This window comes from Larimichthys crocea, chromosome XI (genome assembly GCF_000972845.2).
Source record: "Larimichthys crocea isolate SSNF chromosome XI, L_crocea_2.0, whole genome shotgun sequence".
Taxonomy (NCBI): domain Eukaryota; kingdom Metazoa; phylum Chordata; class Actinopteri; family Sciaenidae; genus Larimichthys; species Larimichthys crocea.
In genome coordinates, this window is record NC_040021.1 from 21,545,832 (window position 1) to 21,568,331 (window position 22,500).

Sequence of the window (22,500 nt, forward strand, 5' to 3'; positions counted from 1 at the left end):
TGGGAGAAAATAGCTGTCGGTCTGATTGCCTCTCATTAAGAAATAAGTGCTGCACGCTCTCCTTCACCCCGCTCCTTCCCTCTGCTCGCCTCTATTTGTCGCTCCTCTTCCTCTCCCTCTTCCTCCTCCTCCTCCTCCTCTTCTCATTATATCGCTTTTGACCACTCGTCAGTTCGTCTTCTCTTTTCACACCTTTTTCTCTGTCCTTACTTCCCCTTTCCTATCTCCTTTCCCTCCACACCACCTCCCTCGATCTGCCCTCTCATCTAATTCTCACTTAACTTTTCTCTCCTCCAACATTTTCTTTCCCTCCACTCAGTTTCTCTTCTCTCCTTACACCTCATCTCCTCTTTTCTTCTCCCATCTTCCCTTTCCTCCGTCACTCTTCACCCCTCGTTTCTCCTCCTAAGTGCTCCTTACACCTCCCTTTCTTTCTTTTTTTTTATCACCTCATTCGACCGCTCTTCTCTCCTGTTTTCTCTTCCCATTTCCTCCTGTCCTCACCTCCCCTTTCACGTCCTCCTCTAACCTTTATTGCTCTTTACACCTCTCCACCTTTCACCTCCGTCTGTTCTTCTTTATTACTGCTGTCACACCGCTGTCCTCTCCTTTTTCTCCCCTCTCACTTATCCTCCCTTCTTGTCTCCTCCCTTTGCCTATATCTCATCCTCCCTCGTCCTCCTCCCACTGCTCTCCTGTCCTCCTTTCTCCTCTCTTCTCATTTTGTTGTCTTTCCTTTTACCTCTCCTTGTCTCCTTTCATTTTCCTCCCTCTCTCCTGATGCTTACTCTCTGATTTTCTCAAACTGTCCTCTGCTCTCTTCACACCTCTCTCCTACCCACTCTTTACACCTCCTCCCACCTTTTCTTCTCCTTCGGCGCCTTATTTGACTCCTCTCCTGTCCTCACACCTCCCGTCCTCTTTCTTTCCTTCCTCCTCTTTTCCAATACATCCAGTCAACAGTTGTGTTTGCTGATATTAAAGATGTTTGATCTCCATCTCTAGAGCAGCGATCAATAAGTAAAACCACCTCAGAGGCTGATCTGATTCTGCAGCTGGACCAACATCATCCATATTCATGCTCATGGTTGAAGTGTGTGTGTGTGTAGGAGAGTCATCCGTCACTGTCTGTCCTGTCACTTTATAGTCAAATATTTAGATTTAAATGTATGAGGTATTGATCCAGGTAAACACACACACACACACACACACACACACACAGAGGCATATAAACATAAAGTTTTACCCCCCTGTCTGTCTCACTGATGGAGAGCTTAAGTCCGGCCCAACTTCCAGCTTCCACTTGCTTTTATTGCTCGTTGTGTTTTCACGTAGGCATTATACTTCACTGTGTGTATCCTAAAAACTACATTTCAGGGCATGTTTGGCATTTTAGCAAACAAAACAACTATTGTTATGCTGCTTTGATAGCACTTAAGACTCACGGGACTCGCTGTTGTTCATGCCAGATGATTAGTTTATGTGTGGTTTTATTGTCAGAGTGAGAAAATGCAAATTTCTCATCAGGATAAATTCCAGTTTTGCTCTGTACTGCTGCATGTGTTGTTCTTGACACAGGCTGCATCCTATTGTGAATGTTTAATGTTCTTAATGGAGTATTTAACATAAGTAATCTGTCATCACATCTTTAGTTACTTATCCACTACTTTTACTGTTGTATTGTGGCGTTCTTCGACTCCATTACAAATCTGTATTCTACTCCAGGACCACGGACAGCGCCGTGGATCCGTCTGCACATGGCACCATTTGGTTTGTGATATTTCAGAGCCGTGGTCGAGGCCACAGATTCAGATAAAGAATCAGTGAGACCAGACTATGTTGCTTTAAAAAACAAAATGTACAGCGATTGACTGATAACAGATGAATCCTGGAAACTTGTTCCTGGTAAGTAAGTCTGTAAATAAGTGAAAATGGCCCAAGCAGCAAAGGTGCCAGGGTTTAATTAACAAAGAACGGATTGCCACCTACACAAACAGAAACAGAAACAGAATAAAGATAAAATACCAACCGGAGATCAAACTGTGCTGAAGTGCAGCGCGGAGTTCTTTATGTTTCAGAATTATTGGTTTAGTTTCCTGATATCGAGTCCTGAGAGCAAAACAACAGACATAATAGTTTCATGAGTTTCATTTGAGCCTCATTTGAAGCATCGCTGAGATTAAATATCTTTTTGTCATGAGCATCAACAACAGGCTCAGCAGCATAATACAACAATCTCTCTGTGCCTGCTCTTTCAATATAAAATTCATTAAGCAGATTCATAAATAAAACCAACAAAAAAACAATCACATAAAAGATGCCATCCCAGAAATGATTCAGAGTCGTCGTCGCAGTCTAAAATGATTAAACCGCGCCACATCTGCCGGATCATTATTGTGGAATATTGTGTAGCGGTCATGCTGCATAATGTTCATTAAAGGACTGTGTGATGCAGGAGACATGCATGAAGGATGATGATAATGATGTCGGATGTTTTGAGGGTCAGTGTTTCCATCAAACGTCCTCATTTCAATTCAGGTGAGAGAGAAAAAAAAAAAGAAGAAATGGCTGAAATTAAGAAAGTGCTCCCCAGCGATTTGAAAATAACACTCGTCCAATTACAACAGTAATGTCGCGAATGCCTCACCCTGAGTGCTGCACAGTGTCATTACCGTAACAGCTATTAAAGCAGACGCAGTGCTTTGTAATGTGGCTGGAGCTGTGGAGGGATGCAGCCTGTGTCCCCTTGCACTGACCCTGCAGCTAATGGCCCAGAACCGCTCCACCTGCTCTGTAATATCACTGGCTGAAGACGCATCCAGCCGTTTGACCAAACTAATAGAGGAACACTCAGTGATTTAACAGGGACCTCAAGTCTGCCATGATTCTGTGTGTGTGTGTGTGTGTGTGGGTGTGTTTTGTACTTTTATCCTTGTAAAGAGCAAACGGTGCCATCAAGGTGGAAATATGAGGGAAATCAAGTGCAGACATTTAGCCAGTTCTCACTTCCACAGAGGTTCAGGAGTCTATTTACAGGCTGATGACCTTGTGGATGATTACAGTCAGAAGTGATGTGTGAATATGTGTCAATATTTCATATATTATGTACACATCGTATGGGGTTTTTAAGTCATTATGAATCTGAACATTAAGTTTTAGAATACAGAAGTTATTTCTTCTCCTTTACTGAGGTTGTTTAATCCTTCAGCTGTAATTTATTCAGACTCTAAGTAAATATATACGCCATGTTTCAGTTGTAATAGTTAAAGAAAAAGTTCAGCATTTGGAGAAATGTTGATTTTTCTGAGTTGGAAATGAGATATATCTCATGTGTATGCATTAAGTATAGAGTTTGAGTCAGGACATAAAAAATGGAGCAGGTAGCCCGGCTCTCCGTAAAGTTTAAAACTTCACGTACTAACTACAACCTGCAAACTTCACTAATGAGCATGTTATGTCTCGTTTGTTTAGCGCTTACATAAACAGAAACTGTAATTTGTGGTTCAAAGTGCTGTTGTGTTAATTATTCACAACACTGTGAGTCTTGAACTGAAGATTTCAGCAGAGATTGACTTCACATGGGACGTGAAAGTTCATCCTGACCGCCTCTATAGGCAGACTTTGGAGCTCTTCATGACTTTAACAGAACTTCTGAACATTGGTCCAGACAGGCTCATCCAGAAATGATGCCAGAGGTTTAGCTACAGCGTCCGAAATCCAAGTGGTGCTGACCAAGCTGCCTTATCTGATGACTTGGAAGTGAGAACGGGCTGCACTGTCATACACGCCCTAACTTATCGAAGACTTTCTAGACACTAGAATCAATCTAAATGCAGCTGTCAACAGTAGTTGTAGTTTAGATTCTAAAGACTCTATGAGAGTAGGTTTTTTAATATCTTTAAATGTGCAGGATGAAAAATCTGAATTCATGACTTGCAGCCTGCTGATTTGTTAGTTTGTTTGGCCTCCTGTTCACCCTGACTTCCAATCCCACTGAAGGATTTCGTGGACTGTCCAAATTAGCATGTGTAAAGAATTCTCAATAATTCTCTGCCTCTTTTCTTTCCCCACTAAAATAATTCTGAAGTTCATTCCACATTTATTTGACCGAAGTCTTCAGTGTCCTTCAGAGACTGGCTCTGACCTCGTCTCCTGCATTAACACTAATAAACTGAAAAACCTCGAACTAAAGTCCTTGTGCGCTCATATTGATCGACTCTGTTATTCATGTTGGTTCTTGATGGATTCCACCTTCATTTGGAAGAGTTTCCAGCATTTCGTATTTTCATATGCCTCAGCAGTCTGACAGTGCTGCCAGTAGAGTGAATCAAATGAAGCTGAATCGAGGTGAACAGAAGCAGAGGTCACTCTCACCTCACTGGATTTGCTCTGTGCATGATCGGTGCCGAATGACTGAAGCTCCTTTTTAATGTGGTGCAATGTAATGACCTTGAAATATGCAGTCTGTTTCACACATGCACGCTTTAGATTAGATTGAAAAATGAATTCACTGCGACGTAATTTGAACGCCTGCACACAGGAACACATTCACCTTCTCCTTCTGCCGTTTTCTGTGGGATTTTTCTTTTTCATTCAGAGCTCTAAGCCAGCATTAATGTGTGTGTGTGTGTTTGTGTGTGTGTGTTTGTCTCCAGGACCCAACCCGTGTGGTCAGCCCGGTCATTGACATCATCAACATGGACACTTTTGCCTACGTGGCAGCCTCCGCTGATCTCCGAGGAGGTATGGAAACACTTTCCTCTGCACTCTGAGAAATAACAATAGCTCTGAGGAACCTTCAGGGAGTCTTTGATTGTAGAGAACCGCCTGCCGCTTCCAGCATCCTTCATGATGAGTTCATGAACCTGTCTTTCCTGTGAATATAACCGTATCAGTGTTAAATGCCTTCAGCATCCACAAATCTCCACTAGGGTCAAGTAAGGTAAGGTAAAGTAAGAGGTAAAGTTTCTCACAAATCGGGATGAATCAGCTGTATAATAAAAATGATGCTATAGGTTTTATAGCTGAAAGTACTACAATACCCACGTGCCTCAGCTCCTAAATAAATCAATTAGAGGCAGCTGGGAATGCTGCAGGTGCATAATTCATCCAGAATTCTGCAACGTGTAATCTTCGTCTGCTCACTGTTAACTGCAGAATTTTATTTTTGGTGACTGAATGTTTCATATCGAAGGCGTTGTACTGATGTTTTTAACGTGGTTGCTCATGTTTTGTATTAAATCTTCAGTACAAAACATGAGCAACTGCAGTATTTTTTTCTTATTTGTTAAATATACCTTAATGTCTAATGAATGACGGTAGACTGTCGATAAAGGGAAGTCCACTTCATCGTTCTGTGCCTGTCAGAATCTGACATGACGTGTTTGTCTGAGACTTGTCAATACACCAACAAAGAACAACGTCCATCAAACTCTTTGAGTTCTCCCGCTCTCTTTGTCTGTATTAAAAATAACCAGGGACTGTATTTCCAAAACTCTGGACAGCAGAGTTTGCAGATTCATTCTGAAGGAGAAGCAGTCTTGGAAAAATCTGAAAGCAGAACATCATGAGTGAAAGTGGCCCACAGACTGATGATGTAGAGCAGGGCCTCTCCTAGCTGAAACCAAATGGCCCGATAATGGATCAGAACAGAACACAACTGTGTTCTCCACTCGTCTCTGTCATCCTTCACTTTTTTCCTCCATGGTCCGCCTCGCTCTCCTTCCATTAGCCCGTCTTATTCCAATCTTCTTCTCTTGGTAACAGCGATCCGCCAATCAATGCTGATAATAGCCCTGTCTATGGCTCTGACTCTCTCCCACACACACACACACACACACACACACACACACACACACACACACACACACACACACACACGCACACACACACACACTCTCAGGGGAATCGATGGTGATAGTTGGACTCACAAAGGACATTTTAATTATAGATGAGTCTGTCGCTCATAACATAAAAAAAGGTGTTTATAAGATGGACTTTCTTGAAGTATATAGACGTGTACATACACACTCGTATGGGGGATGGTAGTGCTGTGGTAGCAACTCCTTGGCCTGCTGGACTGCCTCATCAGCAAACACACACACCGACACACACGTTCTCTCACGCTGAGATAGAGCCTGCTGAGCCCAGCTCCGGTTCTGGCACAACAGTGGCTCTACTCCTTATCAGCATTCCTCCTCTTCTTCCCGGTGGTCCAAACGCCAACACTAACACTAACACCCCCCTCGGTGCTCTGAGCTCACAGTCTGGGCCGCCCGGCTAACAGACTGAGCTAACAGCAGCTACTTACTTCACTGTCCATCAGGTGTTTCTATATGTGCAGTATGATGTATATTTGTTTTTCCTCTCAGGTTTTGACTGGAGTCTTCATTTCAAATGGGAGCAGCTGTCACCTGAACAGAGAGCTCGACGGACCGACCCGACCCAGCCAATCAAGTAATACACACACACACACACACACACACACACACACACTTGTAGTGTGTTTACTTCAAGATACAGGTTATAATTAAACATCTATCTTTAGATTTGATTGTGAGCTAGTACAATATTTACAAAGGAAACATCCCTGAAGTTGTTTTAGTTTCTGGACCATCGTCATCCTGATGTTTGACTGTTTTTATTTTTGCCTTTTTTTGGCTTCAATTTTATTTTTTAATTACTTTGTAACCATGTGTAAATTTATCCCAGAGGACAGAACATCCATGATTTCCAAAAGCAGCCTGAAATATTGATTCCTCAGACCACATTTATAAACTAAAACTTTACTTGTGAGGACCTTGGGAGTCCATGTAGTAACATCCTTTATACATATATAATGTTTGTTTTCCGGCCTTCCCTCTAACATGCAGAGATATCTCTGAATCTTTTATTGATTTTATGGATTGTAGATGGTTTCTTCCAGTCATACATTTGGACATGTCAGTGTGTTACGCTGTGCTAACTGACTTTATTGACAGTGACGTGTTGAAAGGTAGCAAAGGAAACTTCTCCAGCATCTAATTTGATCCAGTATGAATGTGGCAGGAGGACCAGCCAATCATAGCCTAACATGAAACAGCATAAAAATAGAGATAATATATACATCTCTACATCGTTAATTGCAGCGCTGACCGACTGCTGACGAACGTCACTGAAGCTTTTTTCTGCAACAATCCGCCACGAGTGTGTCACCGCAGGTCGACCTGTTGATGCCACGGCGCCTCGTGCTGGGCCGCGGTGAAAAACTGAATTTACTGAAAGTTTGCTCAGAATCAAATCACCACTGTCGACAAACTGTGTGGAGAGATTAACACACACACACACGCACACAGTTATAAATAATAAACATTGGCACTCGTTCCTTCTTCATAAGTCAGATTGGTGGCAGCAGCCCAGATTCATCACTGTGCCAGCATGTGACTGACTTAGTGCATGTTTTTTTATAGTGGAGGCAGAGTGTTAAACACTTACAGATGGACGGGTGGTGGTGGTGTGTGTGTCACTGTGTGTGTGTGTGTGATGTAGAGAGATGGAGCATGGCTCGTTCATTACGATGCTCTGTCTCCACCTGGATGTCAACGTGCTGCTCCTGTCTGCGTAACGTCGACCTGCAGAGGCTGAACATTTTTAAACTGTACCTGCGAGGACCTTCAGCCCTGCAGCTGTCAGACATGTGGAACTATCTGTTAAATAATGAAGTACAAGTGAAGATATTTCCTCTCTCGTCTTTTTTTATTTGCAGTCTAATTTCCTCTGTGTGTCTTCTCAGTCACATAAGAAGCACAAACTTACATTCTTTTAAACACACAACGACAAATTGAGCTTGAAAACGTTTTGTGCTTCCACCCACACACACACACACACACACAGAGTGCTATTTGCAGGCGGTGAAGGCAGGATAATTGTTGATGAACAGAGGGTATTTGATGACACATGCTGGCCCTCAGCTATTCACTTGTCACATTGTCCAGATCATGATTCAGCCTCTGTGTGTGTGTGTGTGTGTGTGTGTGTGGCAGCAAACCAACAAGCTATTTTCTATGCTAGAAAACACAGAGAGCAGCAGAAGGTGCGAATGAGTCTTTTTAGTTTTCGGTTTCTGGAGAATTTCCAGCACAAATGTCGGCGAGAAGCAGCCAGTTTACAGTTTACTGTTCAGTCAAATGACACGAGCACACACTCCGTCTCTCTTTGTCTCTTGTTGTCGTGTCTCTCTCTCTGACAGGACTCCAATCATCGCGGGCGGACTCTTTGTGATTGACAGGTCCTGGTTCAATCACCTCGGCAAATACGACACTGCCATGGACATCTGGGGTGGGGAGAACTTCGGTGAGTCGTCGGTAGCTTACAGATGTGAAGCGGTTGACGTGTAGTAATCGGAGTCCGGTTCTAATCTTTCCAACAGTTTCAGTGTTCCAGTTTAATTTACAAAAAACATTTGATCTGGACCTTTGTCGCTTCTTTTCTTCTCTCCTTTTAGTTCTTTTATTTCAAAATGTCTCACTTTGCAGACGTAGGATGATTAAAACAGAACCTGTAACACAGTCACAGTTACTCAAACTGTTTTCTGAGGCAGACTCCAAAGGTTTGAATATGTGGAGAGCTGTAAATGACCCTTTGTTGACTTCTGCCACTGATAGTCTCACAATATGTTTCCATCATCATCCTGCCAGAGAGAGATGTAAAAAAAAAATAAAAATGGCAGTGATTTAAATTAATGGTGTGATACTGTTTCTGTGCTGAGAAATATTTAGAAGAAAATCTCACCACATGTCACACAGAGCATCCAAAAAAGAAGTGTTTAATGATTTCAGTAGTTCTCGCACGCCATGGAGACTTCGTGACTGAGATGTAGGACCAAAAAAAACTCGAAGACTCCAGAAACCAATTAAACTAATGCAGAAAATCCTATAAAAAGTGCCGCTCATCCATTTGTAGGATTACCTACAAAGATCTAATTCACCCAGACGTATTATTAAAGGGTTAGATACCTCAGTATGAACTGTACACACAGCAAAATTATGTTTCTGTGCCTGAGTCAATGTTTATTTTCCGATTGTTTTCGAGGATTTGCTTGTGATTATAATGTAATTACATGCTCATGCCATGACAACAAGGCTTAATGAGCTCAGTGAAGACAAACACTCATTGCGACTGCAGCGTTTGGAGTGTTTGGCCTGAGCGGCAGGGTAGGGAAGAGTAGATAATTACTTCATTACATTAATCACAACCCCGTCTTTAAAGATGACGTTCATGTTTTTATACACATTATAGTTGTGTTTAAACCCCGCAGACAGATCGTGGTCTTAAAATCTAACCAAAATGCAACCTTACTCTGAACGTTCAACACAACATGGACACACGTCTCTGGGTTTGGAGCAGTTAATGTTTGGAGGAAACACACCCAGAGCAAACTAGTATCACACTGTAATCATATTTTGTACGAGACAGGGTTGTTGTTGTTTTTTTGTGATAGCCGTCAAAAGAAAGAGCAGAAATGTCTCGTGAACAGCTGTGTCGACGACAAAGAGGAGGAAACGATTAAGCTGCTGAGTTATCTGAGAGGAATACAGAGGTCCTTTAATATCGGCTTCAGCTGAACGAAGGTGAACTTTTCATTCAGCAGAAAAACGTCTTTACAGTCTGACATCCATCCAGCAGCAACATCTGGCTCTCCTGCTGTTACCTGCCTGTGTGTGTGTGTGTGTGTGTGTGTGTGTGTGCTGATTGCTGTACTGCTGTTTTTCCTCTCTCTCTCTGACACACACACACTCATTTGCTGTCTGTCATGTCAGTCTCTCAGTATCTCAGCAGTTGCTGACTTCTCTTATTCTCCTTTGTGCTGTCTCATGTTTCATCTTCCATCCCTCCTCTTCCTCATCAAACCCGGTCCACGCTCTCATTTTCACTTCTGAGCATCTCGTTCTTTTGGGGAAACTCTGTTATTTCTCTCCTCGGAGCTCACAGCTCTGTCAATTAAAGCGCACTGTCTGATGATGTGAACCTCCTGTGCTCAAATCAGATCAGATTTCACAGCATAAACAGGTCAAATGAACACACACAGACAGTAACGTACAAATTCAAACACACACACAGTGAATCAGGCAAACAAATCAGAGTCCGTCAGCGGATCATCAAATATTCAGAGAGTTTTGGCCCACTTAGCCGTGATGTGCAGGATAGAAAAATAACGAGGAGAGACGGAGACGGAACGAGGCAAAGCTTCAGATAAACACAGAGCAGGCGAGGTTACCCAGTTATATGTCATACACCTTAAATAAATAAGTACATTTATTCATGGCAAAGTAACGAAGCACTGACCTAGTTAACTTGTGAAAACATGAACTTGTTTTTCTGTTTTCACGGAGGCAGCTGTGCCTCGTATGTCTCAAGTCGCTGTCAGGCTGTTAGCAGCCAGAAGGTGCACATGCACCACCTGTCAGGATGCCTCGGTCTCCAGAACCGCACAAAGAATCACGTGTTCGCGTCTTCCATCTTATTAGCCTGCAGTACAGATTATGGACTGCACGGGTGTACAATGACAGCGGAGTCAGTACATTCAAAGGTAAATGTACAGTAGGCTTCACGCCCTCTGGACAAAATAACTGACATATGCAAAATACCCTTTAAAGGACATCACAGTCAAAATACTGCATACAGGTACTGTTACACAACAAGCGTTACGTCTGTCCTCCACATGTCTGCACTGGGTATTCTTCAGATGTTCGACTCTGAAAAGAGACAAAATTACGATGCAGGAAAAATAAAACACCTTTTATATTCAGCAGAATGAGGCGGCTGCCATTTCTGTTGACAGGACACTAAAAAGGAACATTAGCTGATTATGATTATATTTGGGGTGAACGAAATTATTCTTTTATGAAGCGGCCGTTCTTTTTTTTTTTTCCTGCGTGAAATTATTTTGGCACGTTGATCACATTTGGCTGTTTCACTGCTGTCTTCTTTACAAGGGGAGATGAGGAATGAAATGTTCACTGAGCCGCTCAGGACTTTAACCTCACAAAGACATTTTGTTCAGAGTGTCTTACACTTTCTGAGCGTATCATTATCTCTAATAAACAGCTATTATTTAGAAATTAAGGTTTGTTTTGTATGTTTCCTTCAGTGTCAAAGTGATCCAGTGATCGTTGTCTGTTAATCTATGTGCGCACTGCAGAAACTCACTGATAATAGTTAATTTATCCTGTTTTTTAAATTGTAAATATAAGCTACAAAACATTCAAACCATTTGATGAGCTTTTACGGGGTCCTGCTGTCCTGATGGCTTTAAGCTTTTTGTTGTCATATTACTTACTGAAAGCCTTGTTGGTGTTTGATTACCAAAAATTAAAATTACCTGCAGAAAAAACTCAGAGATCTGCTTTAAAACAGCAGGAAGTTCCTCCTGATGGGACTTGAATTAGTCCAAGTTCTCAGAAAAACTGCAGGTCATTTGTAATGATTACTCATATTCACACTCTGAACAGGACTGAATCACTTTGAAATCACCCAGCCTCCCATAGAGAAATCAATTCAGTCCAAATGGAGCTTTAGACACTTTTTAGAGGCTGCTCTGGTCCTCCATGTCGTAAAAATGTCCATGAGCATAGAAAACCAACATTAGATATTAGACATATTGTCATCCGTGTGTGCAGAGATCTCGTTCCGGGTGTGGCAGTGTGGCGGCAGCCTGGAGATCCTCCCCTGCAGCAGAGTCGGCCACGTCTTCAGGAAGAAACACCCGTACATCTTTCCTGAGGGGAACGCCAACACCTACATCAAGTAAGTCCCTGGAAGAGTTTTGACTATTGACAGAAAAGGTCAAAACTCCAGCAACACTTGTCGTGTTAAAGCCCGCGGCCTTCATCAGGGCTTTGTGATCTTCATGGAGCTGCTGGACCTCCTCCATTCGAGGCACACAGCTGATCTGAAGTCTGTTCACTCTGGGTCAGTTGTGGTTTAGTCAGGAGATACATTTCTTCTAAGGGTTTAATGATCTTATGATTCCCATACTCATATTACTGACCTACCACCTGATTCACTACCCAATTTACTTACAAATCCACCTAACAAATAATGCCACTATCTTTCCCACTGACTGATTCACTGTTTGACTGACACAGCACGCAGGGAGCAGACACAGCACTCTGAGCTGGATGTCACAAGCACCGAACACTGTTCACATCATTGTTAAAGTGGATTTACAGCTGCCTGGGAGCCTTTGAGCTGCGACTACAATATTATCCTATTAGCATAAGCTGTGTTCTGTTCTCGGTCCCCTTTCAAACAGTTCAGACAGAAAGATGTTTACAGGCAGTCCAATAATCCATTAACAGGACTAATGTGCTCAGGCTGCATGTGAATTGATGTCGTAGAAACAGATTAATCAAGGCTACAATAAGGATGCTGCTTCCGTCCAGATTACAAAATCAAGTGCACCTTTAACGTCACAGTGTTATAGTAACAGGAGCGCTTGTTTTAATACTGAAACACTGTTTAAACAGTTTGTTAGAGAAATGTCAATATCAAGTCTAGGCGTGTAATAAAAGACATTGTGGGAAACATTGGGAATGAAGAACTGAAGCACGAGTCCACCAGAATCTAAATTGCAGCACTCCATCACAAAATAACTCCTGGGATCCGCAGACGGATGATTTAACCGGCGGATTATTCCTTTAACAGTTCAGTAACTCATAAAACTCAGCATGCGAGCGAGGCATTAACGCTGCCAGGGTTGAAGGTTCCCCCTTTGTGGCTTAATGGCTGGAGCGAGGCGCTAACGCTGCCAGGTTGGAGGGCATCGGTTCCCAAAAGAAACACTCCCCGCCGCTGCCGAACGGCACTTTGGAGCAAATCCTCGGCCAAACGGCTCGTATAAACTTATTGTTTTGTGTCAACCGGCTAATCCGCACCAACACTCAGACTTCTTTCTTTGCAGTCGGCCTGCTCGGGCGCTTGTTACACTCCCTGTTGGCCGTTACCGAGGCAACATCTGTTCTGTGCGGAAGATGATGACTTTTATTCGCATCACGATGGCCTGATGTTTGTGATCAACGCCGATCTCCCAAACAAAGCTGATGTTGTCTCCCTGCGCGTTGCTCTGCCGGTTAATTAGCTGCAGGCTCGGCACTGGCAGTCCGGGTTATGAATGTGCAAAAAAAAAGAGCTGCTTAATAATTAGATTGACACGTATTTATGTTTGTTCGCCTACAAGCATCTGATATCCTCTCTCTCTCTCTCCCTCTCTCCCCCTTTCATTAAACCACCACAGCCTGTGTGTAATGCCTGTAATAGAGGGTTTCTGTCATTTCAATGAGATAGTTCACAGCTCAGAGAAACTCAGCTAATAGCTAATTACCTCAGAGAGAGAAAAAAAGAGTAAATTGGGACGAGAGCTGGAGGAAACGTGGCTCGCTGTTCACGCAGTGTGGGTGAATAAAGCGCACCGAGGAGAACTGAGCGGAACGATACAACACAAGAGTTACACCTGGTGTAACTGTGACTGTTTATCTGGCTGCTGTAATCACTGTAATTCCCAAAGGATGATGAAATGAATTTGTGAGAGATTTATAAATTAAATGTATATATTTTATTCAAAAATAGAAACTGGAGTCATTTTAAAGGATGCATGTTAAACATAACATGCATAACTATGTTTTCAGTCATGTATAAACACCGTAACATCAATAATTCTGTTTTTGTTTGTCTTTATCTACATATGGAGCGGCTCCTCTTACACAGCCTGCCATGTTTGTTACAGTCACCCAGAACGGACAGAGAGTTCTGCAGACTGCGTTTCAAGACCGATATGTTGCCAACGTAAAAAGAAATTAAATAGAAAAAAAATGCAAATTTCAACCTCGAGCAGAACCCGGCTCGAACAGTACGGACATCTGCTGCAAGCGGTTCAACCTTGATTTGTATATTCTGTGTTGGATCCATGAATTTGAGCAAATTCTGCCTGGAAAGTCCTTGAAAAGTCATTGAATTTGATGTTTAAGAAGGTGTAAATGAATACAGACCGCATCACAACCAGAACCTGGATCTGATCATACCCGGCATTACTGTAAAATCTGGATATGGATATTCTATGTGAATGAACAGCTCAAGTCGTGATCATATCTGATGAGATCAGCCAGACTACGTCTGCAGGTTGTTTCTGCAGCAGAGCCTCCCTCCTTCAAACCTTCTTCAATGGCTGGCAAAGGTACCATGTTCATAACTGTGTGTGTGTGTGTGTGTGTGTGTGTGTGTGTGTGTGTGGTTACAGGAACACACGTCGCACAGCTGAGGTGTGGATGGATGATTTCCGTCTCTTCTACTATTCAGCTCGCCCAGCAGCACGGGGGAAATCATACGGAGAGTAAGAACACAACACACAAACACACACAGTGCTGAGAGGTCTGAATCAATGCCCAGATCTTTTCAGGTATTCGAACAGCACTGGTCTTGTGCTTGTTGACGGCGGTTTCCCCATTTGAAAAAATAACTGAGCCAATTCGAGCTTTGGAGGCAGGTAAACTTCATCTTCCAAAAAACAGCAGCAGAAAAATAAAGAGTGAAATGAAAGGTGGATACAGTTTAACAGCAACATTCCCAGTTTGTTTCCAGTCAGTTTATTTCACATTCTTGACTGAAAAAATTAAAAATCAACCTTTAACTCTTGAATAAAATCAAAGGCTGTGTCTTGCATTCCTTTTGGAGATTTTAAAGTTTTATTATCTGATATTTTGGATTCTTGTGACTGCTTTTATTAATCGTTTATCAATGTTTCTGTCTGTGTATTGTGTTTTTGTGAGTGTGTTCTTGCTCCCAGGTCTCTCTTGGAAAATAGATTTTAATCTCAAAGAGACTTAAATTACTCAAATTAATGGAAAAATGCAAAATAGGTATTCAAATGTCAACAGGAGTGGTACAACTCTGCAGATTATTGTGATTTGCAGAGGCTGTGGTCTGAGGTGAAACGTGTATGTTACCTTTTAAACAGAAAGCCTAAAATGCATGCTTCACCTTGGACTGTTGTTTTGTCCCTAAATGAGAGGCCACGCAGTGTGATTGATACGAGACTCCCACAAACACGGCAGGACGAGACGCTGAAGCCTGCAGCTTTTTCTAAATGTCAATGTTTATCTGTCAGACGCAGGTAAACACTGACGTTCAAACACAGCTTAAGGTCTCACTTGTCTTTTCACATCACACGCTTCCATCGTTCCGTAGTTCTTCATTATCTTTGTCAATTTCTGCTCGTCTCCAGATATTTTATGAGTTTTAGTTAAAATGGTTCAGACTACCTGCTTTTGTCTTCATGTCTGACTGTCTGCTGTTGTGTCTGTTTGTGTGTGTCGCCAGTATCCAAGGCAGAGTGGAACTCCGCAAGAAGCTCAAGTGCAAATCCTTTAAGTGGTACTTGGACAACGTCTACCCAGAGCTTAAGTAAGTGTGTGTGTGTTTGTGTTTGAACTGAGGGAAAGAAAGCTTCTGCTGAGCACACAACTGAGGGACTGACAGAAAAACTGGCTTCATGTCTGTCTGGGGTATTTTAAAAATAAGATTATTTTGCACATAAAGGTCAGTGTGTTCCTCGTGGGGAGCATGCTCAGCCTGTTGTGATGCTCCAGTCTAGATCTGCCTAGGACATAACATGAATAGGCTCCATCTTCCCCAAGTCCCAGGTAGCCACAACCACAGATTTGTTGAATTTAATGAATATTATTTATTTACAGAATTATATCGATGAACATAAACATAAAGATAAGGTATATAAAGCTGAGTCAGGCCAAAATAACAAACAGAACAATCCCGTCTAGGAAGTAAAGAAGAAAGAACCCGACCTAAGAAAACAAAACTAATTAAACAGGAAAAAACAAGATCAACAAAAGTGGCAGTCCACCCTCACCTCTCAGAAGGAACTATGTCTAATCTCAAATAACATCGGACAAAGTGTGGCCGGTTAATTTATGACCTCACTAACCAGTTTCTTCATGAGTTTATGGTTCAATCTCTATCTTCAAGTCTTCTTCCACACAGCATGGTGTTCATTTAGTAAGTTATGGACCCGTTAAGAGTAAAATAGACAATAAAACAGGGTACGCTTTGAGGCGGGGCTCCTTTGTGACGGACATGCCATCTATACACAAACTAATGGATGACGTCACGGTGGGTCTACACTGCAGTGAAGCTCACAGGTAATAGTGTGGGGATGGTGTTAATACTGTACACCTGTGTGGTGGTTTGTGTTGTCTGTTTAAATGTTAAAATTCACGTCTACAGTGAGTATAGACACACACACACACAGCCCATCTTTATATCTTTTTGAACACCTCATTCAGTTTCTTTGTGTCTCCCTCCGTCATGATTGGCTGAGCTCCCAGGAGCTGCACACACACACACACAAACACACACTATAACATTACAAACCTCCAGCAGTCACTCTTTTATATGCATACTCTACATACACATAATATTTACAGGCCACATGCATGCCAATACAAATACCTTTAGGGCACATCTCATTTAAAAGCTTCCTCTCACTTTTACACACACACTTCAACACTCACACACACACTTTAAATACCCATTTATCCACTGGAGGCTGGTGTTAATCCCCCAGAATGGAATTAACAGGCTTGCTCTCAAGGGAGGACAGACCCGACCCTTTAAAACGCAGAATAACCTTTAACGGGTTATTAAAACAGAGAGAGATAGCAGATTGAATTAATGCTACAGGGCTTAAGCCCGAGTTTATAGCACGGCCGAGAATTTAACAGGAAAGACTTGAGGAAGTTTATCAAAGAAGAAGATTGTGCAGAAACTTTCTGAAGTAATGAGTTTAGAGAATCGTGGCCTTCGCAGATTTGTTAAAGGTGCAGCGTGTCATTTTTCGAAGCAGCCGTGATATCTGAGCTGGGATGATTGAGGTCTTCTGTCTCATCCCAGCGAGGCGCTTAGTGTATCTTAAAATTAAAGCGATACAAAGATTACAGTGTCAGCTCACTCACAAGATAAACCTGATTCTCTCACTTCCCTTTCCAGTCCTGCTGTTTGGTATCTTTAATATCTGTATGAACTGTATCTCATGTTTCCTCCGTCAGGGTCCCAGACGACTCTGACTCTCAGTCCGGGGTGATCAAACAGCGGCAGAACTGTCTGGAGTCTCGCAGGGTCGAGGGCCAGGAGCTTCCCGTCCTCACACTGGGTCCATGCATAGGAACAGAGGGGGTCCCCGCTATCAACCAGGTGGGTCGACCTGGAGTTTGTAGCTGTAGTCAATGTGAACCGAGAGGAAACAAAGGAATCAGGAAATCACATGAAAGATGCCGTAATCTGTTACAGGAAAAAATATTATCCATTAAGATGGGTGAGGAAATATTTCTCACCTTATCTCACCTCTCTCTCGCTCTCGTGCTCTCATACTGGTCATCAATGGTTGTAAACAAGATTCCTGAGAGAGCCGTCAAACTCAAACATAATGAAGTTACAGTAGAAGGTGTGTGTGTGTGTGTGTGTGTGTGTGTGTGTGTGTGTGTGTGTGTGTGTGTGTGTGAGACTTGGCTCTAAAATATGCAGCAGCCCTCGCTGTGTTCCTGCACTGTTGATAGTTCAGCTTGGTTTAGCTCTTGTTAATTTAAAAATATATATAAAACAGCATATTTGCACTTGTGAAAAAATACCTGAAACAGAAGACCAGAAGCCGTGGAGTATTAGTCCACTCTTGGCGTGTGTGTGTGTGTGTGTGTGTGTGTGTACTTTCACATACTGCCTTCTCTCGCCATAATTAATACCCGTAGGATTCTCATTATGCCGCGTTTAGAGCGAGCGTGGAGGCTGTGATCTGCTCTAACAAGCCACCTCGCAGAGAACGACATGTCCACAGCTGAAATGCCTGAAGCCTGCAGAGGCCAGCGTGTGATCGGAAGGTTGCTAGTTTAAATCCCTCATCTGCCAATGAAAAACACCGGGGTGTGTGTGTGTGTGTGTGTGAGCTGCTGCAGAGGAGCCCTGAAGGAAGCCTCTTAATCCCTGTTTGTTCATGTTCAGAACTCTGGCTTGAGCCGAGCGGCTCCCAGGTGAGAATGTTTTTCAACATGAACAATTCAATTAATTTTTCATCTGCTGTCAGTTTGAAAGGTTTTCCCTGTTGTTTGCAGATATCTGTCTAATATTTAATTAAAGGAAAGAATTGACATTAAAGGAAAATGGTTTCGGTCTTAGTGTCTTACAGTTTTGGCATCATTCCTGGTTTATATATTTGTAATATAGTTTAGTGCTTAGAGCTGGCAGACTCTAACGGGACTGTGTAAAACTCGTAGACTGTACAAAACATGGACGTAGCCTCTGTGACGTCACGTGAAACCTAAAGCGAAGAACTGAAGTATTTTCTGTAGATCAGAGTTGAACCAGGAACCTGCTCTGCAGGCATGAATCTGCATTATTTTAATATTTGCCTTTAAAACAAACTGATGGATCATCTGACTGCTGCTCCTGTCATGTTGCACATGTCGGAGCATCCTGTGTGTTAATCAGTAAAATGTAAAGTAAAAGTAAAAGATATAAAAACTATGAAGAGAGCTGATCATGTTGAGACATGTCCAGCAGCTGCAGTGGAGTTTAATAAACATCCATCCATGAACATAAAGATTCTGATTTCAGTCTCTCCTAGAAGAAACCATTTAGCAGGAGCATACACATACAGGCAGAAATCAATAGCAGAAGCAGAGAGTCCAATTTGTAAACCCACGGCAGCAGAAAACAAACCAGCATGCTCGCCGTGTCAGTCATCGAGGATTCAAATGTATGCCGCCGTTCTTTTAATGGGACGTTTCACTTAATTTAAGGGTGAGAGCAGAAATACGAGATGAAGGATCGGTGGAAGTGACAGGCATGAAATGCGAAAACATCATCCTGAACATAATTCAGCCCAAATGTAATGAGCACAAAAGCACGAAGTTGTGGTTACAATGTTGCTGCTGTCGGCCGCTCAGTCAACTTTCTCCGAGAAATACAGCTTACACTCACACGTTTGCAGACAGGGCCGCAGGTGTCAACATTATTTTGAGCCAATGTGCACTTCACATTTCAGATTTCCTCTTGTTGTTTTATCCCGGGAGCACTTCTGCTGAGCACGCAGGCTGTGTTTCAGCACTGACCTGCTTCATGGTCACCTGCAAACCAATTAGACTCAGTGATCTGCTTTAAACACGGCCTCATTTCTCTAATAGCCTTGTTTACGTCATGTATTCGCTTAACATTTGGTCCCTCCACTACTTTGGGTCGTGTTGTTCGGTTCAGAAACACAACACATTCATGTTAGCACAGTTTGAGCTGATCATGTGTTCACATGACGGATGGAGTGACCTCTCGCCTGAAAGTTTAAGGCTGAATCTTGGTCGTGAACGCACCAACCAAACCCTGCAAGGCTCCAGCAGAGAAGAGATATATTGAGCTACAGCACCAATTAACCTCCAGTGTCATTCTCTTTGCTGCAGCTCAATAAATCAATCATACGGCGAAGTAAAGCCCGCAGCGTTGAGTTACCCAAGATAAAACTCCATACATCATAGTGGTGCTTTGAAAAGACCTCCCACCGTCCCTTCACCAGCCAGCTCTCATCAAACAGGCCAATCAGCATTTTGACAAAAGTAATGACTTACTAAAGATGTATTGATACGTCCTTCTGAAGACAGGTTAAAGAAAAAGTTATGTAATTGTTAAACTGAATGAAAGAGACAACAGAACATTTATTTTGAAAGCCAGTGGTACTGCAGTATAGAAATTCATTACAAGTCCTGTATTAAAAGTCTGACTTTGATTTAACATTTCCACATGACAACATTTTTCTATCGGTCTTCTGTCAATGCTGTCAGGTCCATTTGAACCCTGTTATTGTTAACCTTTGTCTAGTTGCTGTAACTTCCAGAGACACATTAAAGAGCGAGGTCAGTAAACACGACATCACTCGTCAGTGGTGACTGTGTAACGACAAAGACAACAACTCCCATGATTCCACACTAGCTCACGTGCGAGTGCTTATAATTCAGAAAAGGAAAGAAATACTGTTTCACTTAATTAAGTTTTAAACAGCTCATGTTCATATTTAATAAACTCATCAGAAATCTGGTCCTTAACATAAACGAGGAGTTTGTTTCTTAAATATGACACGTCTGCTTTTCTGCGTTTCACAATCATTATCATCATTATTAGTAAAAAAAAAAAAAAGAAAATTAATAATAACATGGCAGGAATTTAATCGTTAGAAAATCCAGCAGTTGTTATCGCTGTGATTAGAACATTGCACCTCTTAATACAGAGACAGCAGTGTGTGCTCATGTGTGCGTTCTAGATGTGTCAAGATGTGATTCACTTTGGTGTGACCTTTATACTGTCCGTCCCCCGAGGCTGCACACACACACACACACACACACACACACACACACACACAGTGGACAGGTTGGATTTACCGTGTATCCTGTGAGCTGCTGTAATAATAACCATGACCTAGTTGCACTTTCTGCGTGTTTGTTTCTCCTCTGAGCTCTCGTTTTCTTTCCTGACACGTTTTTCTCCAACATGATCATTAATACATCGGGGTGCTGTTACTTTGAACCTTGACCTCTTTAGTACGTGTGTGTGTGTGACGTGTTGACTGTCAGTGGTTATGAACTCGCATCATTACTGCAGATTTCAGAGGCTACACGTCTAAATGGATTATTCTTTCACACAGTAACAGATCAGTGTGTTGTGTTCTATCAAAGCCACGATCTGTTTTCTTAATTGCTCTTCCTCACGTCGCTCTTTGCCCTCGTCACTCTCAGCTTTTCGTGAGTGTGCTGAGGTGAACGTATATGAAGTCTTTAGTTGTGACGCTGGTGATGCCGCCCTGAAGTAAGGCTGAGTAAGAACTCTGGGTATTTTTAAGGTCACTTCTTTTATCTGCACTCGAAGGAACCAGGAAGAGATTAGCCGAGTGGAAAACATGATTTTGGTGTAACTTCTGATGATGAATGCATGCAGCCTCTCCTCTCTGCTCCTCTCTGTCTTTGTGTGTTTCGTATGGAAACCTCACTGTCTGAGGGAAAGAATGTATGTGTGTTTAATATCCTAAATATTGTGCGTGCACTGACCATCTTTGACACAGATTAAAGGTCCAGTGTGCTCTATTTACAGAGTATGTCAGACATGGAATATAGTTTGAGTTTAGTGTTTTTGTTACCTCCGTCATGTTTCTACTGTTACAATGAGGTCACAGTCACTGCCACTACAGTTCCTCCTCCACGTGAGGAAGGTGAACGCGAGTCGAGGGGTTTGCAATCAGCAGCTCCACCACTAGATACCACCGAGTCCTACACACTCATCTTCATCCGACACCATCCACCTCTTTGGTATGAACTGTGAGCCACATCAGTGTTTGAACAGGCTCCAACGTCTGCTGGGAAACCTGAGTACATTAGTATTTTGGATGTACAGTATTGAATGTTCATCATGCAGTGCTTTAATTATATAGGAACACATAGTGGAGATGCACAGGTAAAGAACCCATGAAGTGAAATGAAATGTCACTTTGCTGCTTTGCTCTGTCTCAGGTAATCTTCATGACCGCTCATCATAAAGAAACAAAAGTTAAAGCCGCCCTCGAGAGTGTCAGTTTTTAAAATCGCAACCGACAACATCAAATCCTGTTTTTGTTTCTTCGCTCTCTCTCTCTCTCTCTCTCTCTCTCTCTCTCTCTCTCTCTCAGGAGTGGGTGTACACTCACGGGCAGCAGATCCGACAGCAGCAGCACTGTCTGTCTTTGTCCACCACCTTCCCTGCCTCCCAGGTCCTCCTGCTGCCCTGCAACATGGCCGACGGCAAGCAGGTCTGCCCACACACACACACACACACACACACACACACACACACACACACACACACACACACTTCAGGTAGTGTGTTACCCGAGGCGAGTCATTACCGTATATCATATGGCTGATAAATTAATCAAAATGTTAATTCATCTAAAACTAAATTTGTCTAGAGATGATTGTTACACACACACACACACACACACACACACACACACACACTGCAGGGGAAGATGCTTGACACTTTTTTGGACAGGCAGCTTGCAATAGTCTTCACACACACATCCACACACACACACACACACACACACACTTGTCATTACCTGACCACTGGGCACCTTGACGGCGTCCCAGAAGCCCCTGCAGCAGAGAACAACCTGACAACCAATAAATCACCAGAGAGAGAGAGAGAGAGAGAGAGAGAGAGAGGGAGGGGGGAGGAGAGGAAGAGGCATGGGAGGAAAGGTGAAGCAAAGCAAGACAGACAAAAGAGGAGAGAGAGAGAGGGAGAGAAGAGAGGGAGAGGGGGGGAGAGGAAGAGGCATGGGAGGAAAGGTGAAGCAAAGCAAGACAGACAAAAGAGGAGAGAGAGAGAGAGAGAGGGAAGGAGGGAAGGAGGAGGGGAGTTAGTCAAGGGAGAGCGAGGTAGCTGAAGATT

At 42.8% G+C, this 22,500-nt stretch overlaps 1 protein-coding gene across 4 annotated transcripts in view; it reads left to right on the forward strand.

Annotated features, from left to right (window-relative positions):
- galnt14 (UDP-N-acetyl-alpha-D-galactosamine:polypeptide N-acetylgalactosaminyltransferase 14 (GalNAc-T14)) overlaps nucleotides 1–22,500 on the forward strand; it is a 137,107-nt gene that overhangs the window by 107,611 nt on the left and 6,996 nt on the right. For all 4 annotated transcript variants that reach the window (XM_027284511.1, XM_027284510.1, XM_027284512.1 and 1 more), the window contains 8 exons: nucleotides 4,656–4,743; nucleotides 6,372–6,456; nucleotides 8,228–8,331; nucleotides 11,658–11,784; nucleotides 14,273–14,365; nucleotides 15,352–15,435; nucleotides 17,094–17,238; nucleotides 21,737–21,856. In XM_027284511.1, coding sequence (XP_027140312.1) covers nucleotides 4,656–4,743; nucleotides 6,372–6,456; nucleotides 8,228–8,331; nucleotides 11,658–11,784; nucleotides 14,273–14,365; nucleotides 15,352–15,435; nucleotides 17,094–17,238; nucleotides 21,737–21,856 — 846 coding nt within the window. The remainder of the gene's footprint in view (nucleotides 1–4,655; nucleotides 4,744–6,371; nucleotides 6,457–8,227; nucleotides 8,332–11,657; nucleotides 11,785–14,272; nucleotides 14,366–15,351; nucleotides 15,436–17,093; nucleotides 17,239–21,736; nucleotides 21,857–22,500) is intronic.